At 55.0% G+C, this 9,752-nt stretch overlaps 1 protein-coding gene across 1 annotated transcript; it reads right to left on the bottom strand.

Annotated features, from left to right (window-relative positions):
• Positions 1-496: 496 nt before the first annotated feature.
• Positions 497-9,746, bottom strand: PTP4A3 (protein tyrosine phosphatase type IVA, member 3). The gene is made up of 5 exons (XM_009328417.1): positions 9,239-9,746; positions 7,455-7,547; positions 3,089-3,219; positions 2,355-2,429; positions 497-1,875 (listed from the first exon to the last, which is right to left on the bottom strand). The coding sequence occupies exons 1-5, from the start codon at positions 9,341-9,343 to the stop codon at positions 1,758-1,760; spliced, it is 522 nt and encodes a 173-aa protein (XP_009326692.1). The 5' UTR covers positions 9,344-9,746; the 3' UTR covers positions 497-1,757.
• Positions 9,747-9,752: the final 6 nt, after the last annotated feature.

Genomic DNA, 9,752 nt, shown 5'->3' on the forward strand with positions numbered 1-9,752 from the left:
AGGTCCTCCTCTGCCCACGTGCGGTGGCACGAAGCCGTCCCCTGCCCTTCTGCAGGTACCAAAAGTGTCTAACCAGCCTTCCTCACCGCTTATCCCAAGAGATGAACCCTCTGAAGCAAATGACTCTGAATACTATGTTTCGGGAAGGCACACAAACCTTTGGAGATACCCAACACAGGGCACTGAAGGCATCTCAAGTTGGGCAGCCTAAAACCAAAAGATGCTGGATGACTAGCCCTCCTTGCCCCAACATCTGCAATCCTCTGCAGCTGCGGGAGTGAGCAGCAGCGAGCCCAAAGGATACCCAGGGCATCCCTTGGGCCACATGTATGCCCTGGTGACAGCAGCTGGCAGCTGGCTGTGACCTGGTGTCTGGGATCAGTCTGAGGGGCCATGGATCACCTCCCGGGCTCCACCAGGCAGTGATGGGAGAAACAAAGGCCAGAGGATGTGCGGAAGACAAACAGTTTTTTTTTTTAAGTTTTTTTTCCTTTAATTAGCAAATTTCTTCTTATCCTCATCAAAAGAAAAAACACCCCCACGCCCCCTACATGCCCACCGCTCCCGCTGCTGCAAGCGTTCAAAGGCAGAAAGTTGAGAGATGTTTAATGTCCCGGCTCAGGGGCAGCTCTGAGTCCACTCCACCGGGGCACATGCTGGGGGGTTTTAGGGTGCCAGGCGTCGCGTTACAGATGCCACCGGGTGTGGGAAAGGCAGGTGCAAAATTTGGTGACGTGCTGCCAGGAGCACCCGAAATCCCCCAGGAAAGCTGCAGCCCAGCCCCTCGGACAGCAAACGCAGCGGTGGAGGACACGGATGTGCCCCGAGATATGCGTTGCGTCCCCAGGACATCACAGCCAGAATTGGGGTTTGTGCCGTGGCTTGGTGATGGGGACACGACAAGAGAGAACCCACCACCCTGTGCATTGAATTTGGAAGCCATAAATAAGACCACCCCACACTTTGGGGGACGCAGTGCTGACCCTGCACCCCGGCAAAGCTGGGTGCCTCAAAGGCCCGCCACTGTCCCCGAGTTTCCCAGCACCTCTGCCTTCGTTGCAGCAAGCCCCCAACGAGCCCCATCTGCAGCGTCTCGGCTGGCATCAAGGCAACGGGGAGATGGTGAAGTGGTAGAGCAGCCAGGAGAAAGGGAATGGTGCTGGGGAGACTTAGCTCAGACCTTCCTGTGGCCACAAGGCCAGCACCAAGCTACGAGCCCCCACTGCCTCTCCCTGCTATCACCATCTTCCCCCGAGGCCATTGCGCCATCCCCACCTTCGTCCCTGCTGCTGCAGCCCTTATTTATAGGGAAGAGGTGGGAAAGGGTTTTTCTGGGGGTGCTCTGGCCCTCCTGCTCCCCATCCCTTCTCAGCTGGCACAGCCCTGCCTGCATCACCCCAAACCAAGCACCCTCCGCCCATCCCTCTCAGTGCAACGGGAGGGGAAAGGGAGGAGGAGGAAGGCGATGAAGAACCGTCACGTGAGCTCATTGCCTGCTAACGCCAAGAGTCAAAGGGCAGCGCTGCCTTGCCTCCTCAGGGCTGTAGCTGGAGAGAGCAGCCTTTTTTGGGGGTCCGGCAAGATGTCTGTGCTGTGGGTGCTGGAACACGTTGGTGGTGCTCCATGTCCCCCCGCCCCAGCCCTGTCAGTGAGGCGGTGTGTGGGGTGCACAGGGCTGGGTGAGGAGGTGAGGGGGTGGGATGTGTGTGAGTGCCCGGGTGCCTGTGTGCACGGATTTTGGCAAGAGGTCATTGAGGTTACATGATGCAGCATTTGTTCTTGTGGTTATGAGGATCCTTAAATCGGAGTCTCTGCTTTGGTCGGTATTTTTCCAAGTACGTCAGCTGCTTGCTGTTGATGGCTCCTCTGCGCTTCCTGTGGGGACAGAGAAGGGCCGCACAGTCAGCGGTGTGCCAGGAGAAGACCCCCCACCCCGAGCCACCCTTGTCGGGGTGCTGAACTCCCCTGCCTGGAGCAGGAAGGGATTTTTGAGGCTGCAGCCTCATGCGTCCTCTAGGGATGGAGACAGGCACCGACCCCAGCAGCTTTTCTTGCTCATCCACCCTGTGAGTCTTAGGACACGGAGAGCCAGGGAAGAAACACATGGGGAGGCTGCCCAAAGTGGGGCGCCTGCCAAAAGCCCCCTAAGGATGCTCCCGGATGCCTCCCCAACCTCCCACAGCCCTGATGCAAAGGCACAGGGTGCTTGGTGCTGGCCCCCCCTTTTCTTCCATGCCAAAAGGAGAGAAAAGCAACCCTGGTGCCCCAAAAAACCCCTGAGGCACGCCAGATCTCTCCATGCCCTCAGAGAGGGGCTGCTTTCTCCCCCGACACCGAAACGCTGCTCGACTTACTGTCGGATGAACTGGATGGCATCTTCGTACTTCATCCCGCTCTCAATCAAGGCCAGCGCGACGAGGACGGGAGCGCTGAAAGGCAACAGCAGTGGCAGTCACTCCCCAGCCACGTGGCCCAGAAGCTGACCTCCCATCCTGGGGCGGGGGGACACGCCGTAGGGCTGTAAAGGTGGCATTATGGGCAATCGCCAGCGCTGGCTTTTAGTTTGTAATTTCTTGCCACGTGGCTGCAAATGCTGCCCCAAGGAACGGCTGATTTTAGGGGTAAAACCCCCAGGATGGGGCTGGCAGCTGTTTGCTGCTCTTCTAATGAGCACGAGGACTTTGGAGGCAAATCTATTGGAAAAGTAGACATATATACACATGCAAAACCTGACCTGAGGCAGGGGGAGCAGCAAAACACAGTGGCTCTTGAAATGCAGTAGCTCCCAGTGGTAGTGGGAAGCATTTTGCAGTATTTCCACAATGAGCTCTTAGCAAAAGCAAAATCGCTATGGGGCACTGGCCGGACAGCACCAAGCAACCCAGGTCCCCCCTGGTGCCCAGGATTTGGCCATGAGAAGTGCAAGGAGGAGCTCAGGCAGCAGCCCCCCTGTCAATGCCTATTCCCGCTAAGGTCTCCACTGCATGCAAAAACCCTGCTCTAAGGTGCAAGGAGGAGAGCAAGCATGGTTTTCCCTCTTCCCCCTTCATGGGTGGGATGGCAGCTGGGGTGCCGGGCTCTGACTTACCGCCCCAGGCCGGCCACACAGTGCACGGCCACGCAGCAGCCAGGGTCTTCGCAGAACTTGGTCTTCAGCAAGTTGAGCCAATCTTCCACTATCTTGCTGGGAGGAGGCGCTCCATCATCGAACGGCCAATCCTGCAAGGTGGGGGCAAGGTCAGGGGAAGAGAGAAACACTGTCAGACCCTGGGGAAAAACTCAGGGGATTGCTTTTTACTAAGGGTGATAGTGTTTTGGACCTCAGCAGAGGGGAGGCGGATGCGTGTGCTGGCAACCGGGCTCGCAGCGCAGCTCCATGGGGATGTAGCAGCCGTATGAGTCTAGGTCTGGGGTCCTCCCATCTCCTATGGACAGGTTCAGCCTCCAGGAGCACCCACAGGACCTGCAACATGGTCCCCATGTCCTCCTGCCTCCATGGACCATGGTGGCCATCGCCTGCCTCCCTGTTCGGACAACTGCGCTGAGCTCTGAGGAGCCGCAACCCCCATCCTTCCCCCTGCCAGCTCCCATCTAAATCCAGCACTTGGGAGCGCAAAGCCACTTTGTAGGAAGTTTGAGCAAAGGCAGCTTGGAGGTGGCTGAAATCTCAGGGCCCGACGCGGTGTCAAAATTCAGCTTGCTGCAACACATGGGAGTGAAAGTGAGCACACAGCCCCGAAAGGATGCTCTGGGGACCCCCTAACGCAGCCCTACAGAGAGCCGAAGGGAAGGAGGGAGACCCCTCCAAATGGGGCCATTTAAATAGCATCCTTCAGGAAAGGCTCTTAAGGGACAAAAAAAAAGTGCCCATCTTCTTCCGAGCTTCATCCTCAAGCTGCATGGACTCAGCGTTGGAGCTCGGTGACGAAGTGGGTAAAATGGGTGCTGCATTAAGCACCCCCCGGGCCCTGGGCTCTGCTATGGGGGAAAACGGTCACCACCCTTGCCTGTGACTGCTGCAGCATTTTGGGGAAGGGACAGTCTCTCCTCATGAGCAGTGGTAGCCAGACGAGGCTGTATGTCTCTCCCAAAATGGGGAATTCTCTCCCAAAATGGATTTGGCAGGAGGAACGTGGCCACTGGCTACGCAGCAGTGGGAGAGGGGGATGGGCAGGGGAGCATTGCTTGGGAGGGGATGTGGCACGGTGATCCCCGGTGAGTGGAAAGCATGGGGCTGTAATCCTCATGTTTGAGGAGTGAGTCACTAAGCTGCTGTGCTGGAGTCATCCTTGGTGTAAACTGGCAAAAGAAGCTGCTGAGCTTCACTTCAGTCTTTGAACCCGTAATGATTTCAGTGTGGCTTTGCTAGGAAAGGAGTCAGGGTACCCTAATGCTTGAGCCAGCCCACCCTGCACAGCCCGTGCCCATCCTACAAGATCATCTCCTCCCTGCAGCGCCTGGAAAGCCCTGCTTCAGCCATGAGCGCAGGTCACCGGGCTCGCACTGGGGATGACACACTATCACAAAACCATCGAATTACAGAATGGTTTGGGTTGGAAGGGACTTTCAAAGATCATCTAGTTTCAACCTCCTTGCCATGGGCAGGGACATCTTTCACTAGATCAGGTTGCTCAAAGCCCTGTCCAACCTGACCTTGAACACTTCCAGGGATGGGGCATCCTCAGCTTCTCTGGACAATCTGGTCCAATGTCTCATCACCCTTATTGTAAAAAAATTCTTCCTTATGTCCAGTCTAAACCTACCCTCTTTCAGTTGAAAAGTGTTGCCCCTTGTCCTGTCACTACAGGCCTAGGTAAAAAGTCTTTCTCCATCTTTCTTATAAGCCACCTTTATATATATTGAAAGGCCATAATAAGGTCTCCACGAAGCCTTCTCTTCTCCAGGCTGAACAACCCCAACAACAACCAACAACGCCTCTCTCAGCCTGTCTTCACAGCAGAGGTGTTCCAGCCCTCTGATCATTTCCGTGGTTCTCCTCTGGACCCTCTCTAACTGGTCCATGACTTTCTCGTGCTTGGGTCCCCTGAGCTGGACGCAGTACTCCAGGTGGGGTCTCCCCAGAGCAGAGCAGAGGGGCAGATTCCCCTCCCTCGACCTGCTGGCCACGCTTCTTTGGATGCAGCCCAGGATACGCTTGGCCTTCTGGGCTGCAAGGGCACATTGCTGGCTCACATCCCATTTTTCATCCACCAGTACCCCCAAGTCCTTCTCTGAAAGGGCTGCTCTCAATCCCTTCATCCCCCAGCCTGTACTCATACCGGGGATTGCCCTGACCCAGGTGCAGGACCTTGCACTTGGCCTTGCTGAACTTCATGAGGTTCTCATGGGCCCATTCCTCAAGCCTGTCAAGGTCCCTCTGGATGGCATCCCTTCCCTCAAGTGTATCAGCTGCGCCACTCAGCTTGGTGTCATCTGCAAACTTGTTCAGGGTGCACGCAATCCCACCGTCTACGTCAGTCATAAAGATATTAAACACTATTGATATACCCAATACAGTATATGCATCCTGCACCATAAACCTTCCTACAGTGAGACCTGCACAGCACCGGTTTCCTGGCAGGATTTCTGCCCCATCTCCAACCTGCTGGCAGAGCTGCCGAAGCACTGAGTGATGCCCAGGTGGTGTGGCCGGGAGGAGGATCGGCAATGGAGGAGCCACCAGTGAACGTGGCCTCCAAGCAGACATCCACGGCACGGGACACCTGTGTCTGGCACGACTCAGCAACCACCATCAGCTTTAGAGATTGCCCAGGATCCCCTGCGGCATGCGAGGAGCCGAAAGCAGAGGAGGCGTCCAAAACCCCCCAGGGAGCGCAGCCAGGACAGGACCACCATGGGCATCGTAGCTGCAGATGCCAGCACCCAGGCACACCACACCGGAGTCAGGCCTTGACCAGCTTGTGCCTATTCCCCAAAGAAAGGTATAGGATACATAGGTATAGCCTATATATATAGATGTTCAGACTAGATATAAGGAAGACATTTTTTACACTGAGGGTGGTGAAACACTGGCCCAGGTTGCCCAGAGAGGTGGTGGATGCCCCATCCCTGGAAACATTCCAGGTCAGGTTGGACGGGGCTCTGAGCAACCTGATCTAGTTGAAGATGTCCCTGCCCACGGCAGGGGGGTTGGACTAGATGACCTTTAGAGGTCCCTTCCAACCCAAACTATTCTATGATTCTATTTTATATATTTGCTATAGGTATATAGAGACATATATAGATATGTCTGTATCTGCATAGATATATCTATCCATAGATATCTATCCATAGATATCCATAGATACACAGGATATAGATATTGGTCAAACCTCCTTATACAGTTTCTATATACTTATAGAAGCCTGTATCTGTACTATATAGTTTCTACATAGTATCTTGAATAGTTTCTATATCTAGGATATAGATATCTCCCTATATAAAACATATCCTAGATATAGATACCTCTCTATATAAGTTATGTAGCGAGATATGTGTATCTTAGATATAGAAACTCAGATGGAAGGACTCCAGCCAGAAACAGGGTAAAAGGCTGAATTTGGTCTATAAGAGAGCAGAGATGACCTCCCACATACAGATGCTATATGTAGGATACAGCTATCTCTCTCTGTAAGATAGATCCTATAGAGACATAGCATCTGTACCTAGAGAGATCTGCATCTGGAAGATCTTTATCTACAAGACACATAGGATCTATTATCCACTTGTATCCCAGAGGATCTAGGATGTAGCTAGCTATCTCTATAGGATATACATTTTACAGAGAGAGCTATATAGGGAGGACCTACACACAGAGGACCACCCCAGGAGACAAGAGGCACTTCCAAACCCTTTCCTAAATAACGAGCAGAGCCTCACCTTCCAGCTGGAGCTGAACTCCCTGGCAGGGCAATCACGCCTGACATCATCTCCCATTACATATCAGCCCAGATGCAGCCCAGGCAGCTGCCTGCTCTGCCTCCTTGCTTTTTCCTGCTTGCTGCCTGCTCCCTTTCATCCCCCAGAGTTCCACCAGCCGGCTGCTGGAAGAGCAAAAAACCTGCACTCCCCCCGGATAAGGTAACACCAGGGGTAACGGGAACCATGTGCATCTTCCACGTGGGATCAGGCGCTCTCATCCCCTGGATGCTTTAGGAGCGACAGGCAGGGAAGGCAGCTGCCGACTCAACCGTATGAGTCACAGTTTCGGGTGCGTGGGCAGTGATTTCTTTTTTTAAAGCACCAGCCCCATCTCAGCCCGGGGAGCGGGGAGCTCACCCACCTCGCCCCGAGGATGAAGTTGGGCTTCAAACTCTGCTCCCGGGCAAGCACGATGCCGATTTGTTCTATCCGAAATGTGGGGTGTTTAGCAGACCCCAGGGATGGGGATATTTAAGTGGGGGGGGTGGTGGTGGGGGCAGCCCCCCCAGGCGCCCATCCTGCCGCCCACCTACCATGACGGTGATGCCATCCTTCTCCAGGGGGGTCTTGTCATAGGTCACTTCACACACTCGCACCACCGTGGTGGCACCGTACTTCTTCAGGTCCTGGGGAGGGAAGGAGAAGGAGGGGTCTGAAAAAAACCCTTCCAGTCACACCCCAGTTAACCCCAACACATCCGAGCTCTGCTATGACCACATGGACCCCTACAGACCCTAAAACCGTGCCGTGCCCCATCTCTGGACCCTTGAGCAAACCCCTCTGTGGTCCATCCAGCCTGGGAAGCACAAGGAATCATTAAATCCCAGGGCACCAAAGCTGCGTGGTCATGGTAGGATTTTTACCCAGCACCTTCACAACTCCTTGGAGTCATGAGCACCAACGGGGCCGTTTATTTTTAAGCCCTGACGGCCGCACCAGCAGGGACTTTACACCCCAGGCAAAGAAACGTCTCCAACACGGGTGCAAATTCCCCAAAGGAGAAATTATTTGTGCACGGTGAGGTCGCAACTCCTGCTGCAGAAACGCGCGGAGGACGCTGGGGGGCTCATAGTGTACCCCGCCGACTGCACTCAGCATCTTGCAGATTGCTCAGGGGCTCCTTCTTGACCTCGTTGCTGTATCCCATCATCACTCTAACGCACTGCAGGCTTGGGCGTGGGACTTGGGCTGTTTCCAGCATGACTTATTGCCCACCGCAAGGATGGCCCCCAGATTACATGCTGGTGTACTGGCCCCGCCAGGCGCCACGTGAGACCGTCCCCTTCAATGATCCATCTCCATCCTTCCCCGCGCGTGCTTGCAAGGCCACGGCAAACCCCTGTGCGCTTGGCAGCTTGGCCAAAAATTGAAGAGGCTAGAGGAAAGGGGAATTTTTCCCCCTTCCCACTGGTGCAATCCCCATCACCTTGCGCGTGGCATGCAGGGGCACGAAGCGGCTGTCCCCAGATCCCAACCCCCTTCCTGCGGCTCTCCGAGCTGGTGGTGCTCACACGTGCTTTTTTGGATGTGCAGATGGGGGAGTTTCCTTTAACTTGGAAGATGCATCTGGTACTGGCCTGTCAAACCTCAACATGGTTTAGGTCTGAGGCAAAAATCCCTTGCCAGGCTTGTGCACAGCCCCAGGTCCCTCTGCAAACGCAGCAACATCCTGAAACGCCTCCTTGTAAGCAGAAGCCACTTGTGCCGGCTCGACCGAACCTGCAGGATGTTGCCTTTCCCCCAGGCACCGATAAAAAGAGTAAGTCGAAGCCTTTCGCCCCGGACAACAGACACACGCGTACATTAATCCTCCCCTAACTCCTGGCTGCTGTCAGTGCTGGAGGCAGCGCTCCCAGGCAGGGCACCGTCACTGGCTCATGCAACACCGAGCCCTCCAACTCCTTGCGCAACGCCCAACGCACTCCGGGCATTGGAAAGACGCTGGGATATTTGGGATGAAAAGTCCTTATTGAGATGCTGGGAGATGCAGGGGAGGATCCATGTGCATCACTGCAAAGCCCCTTCCCGTGATGTGCTGGTGGAGCTGGCAGGGGATGCAACAGGAACGGGGAAACTCTACTCCACCTCCATCGTGCCCAAATACCACGCTTGGGGTCCTCCAAAATATCCTACCCCAAAAAGCCGGTGGTGATTGGACCCGCCGCCCTGGGATGCCACCGCGGGCTGTGGTACCAAAGGGGATGTGCCGCTGCCTCATCCTACACAGGATTGATCCCTGTTGCATCTCAACATTGGCTTTTAGCCCCAAAACGCGCAGCTGGGCCCTGGTCCCCCCCTTCCAGCCTCGCCTCCTTACCTCCAAGAAGGTGTTGAGCGTGGCATTGGTGGGGTTGTGGGTGATCAGGAACCTCATGTTTTTGTAGCAGACCTCCACCGGCGCAGGGCGGTTCATCCGGGCCATGGTGGGACGGGAGGAGAGTGAGGTGGTGCTGACGGCGGTGGGGGAAAAAACCCAAGAAAAGAGTGGTGTGGAGGGGAAAAAAAACCCCAACAACCCCTCTGCGCTTAAAAAATAAAAATAAACAGGATTGAGAACTCAATATACAGACGTTGTGCAAATAATCCCAGCTCCTGGGAGCGCGTCGGCTTTCTCGACACACCGCAAGCCCCCCGGGGGAAAAAGCCAGACGGGAAAAAATAATATTAATGATAATAATAATAATAATTAATAATAATAATTAAAAAACCCTTTGCTGTAGTGTTGTCGGCGTCCTCTGCGTGTGTGCGATGGCGAGCGGCTTCCGCTTCTGGTGCCGCGCGCTCCCTGGCGCTCTAGAAAGGCCTCTGCATATGGGGGGGGGCGGGGGCGG

Source organism: Pygoscelis adeliae, unplaced genomic scaffold, assembly GCF_000699105.1.
Source record: "Pygoscelis adeliae isolate BGI_AS28 unplaced genomic scaffold, ASM69910v1 Scaffold457, whole genome shotgun sequence".
In the NCBI taxonomy this organism is placed as follows: Eukaryota; Metazoa; Chordata; class Aves; order Sphenisciformes; family Spheniscidae; genus Pygoscelis; species Pygoscelis adeliae.

Bases quoted from the DNA above. Each gene is read 5' to 3' on its own strand.
- PTP4A3 (XM_009328417.1), bottom strand. From the start codon at position 9,343: ATGGCCCGGATGAACCGCCCTGCGCCGGTGGAGGTCTGCTACAAAAAC. The intron at 7,548-9,238 runs GTAAGGAGGCGA...TTCCCTCCCCAG, and splicing joins CGCTCAACACCTTCTTGGAG to GACCTGAAGAAGTACGGTGC. The intron at 3,220-7,454 runs GTAGGTGGGCGG...CCCACCTTGCAG, and splicing joins AGGATGGCATCACCGTCATG to GATTGGCCGTTCGATGATGG.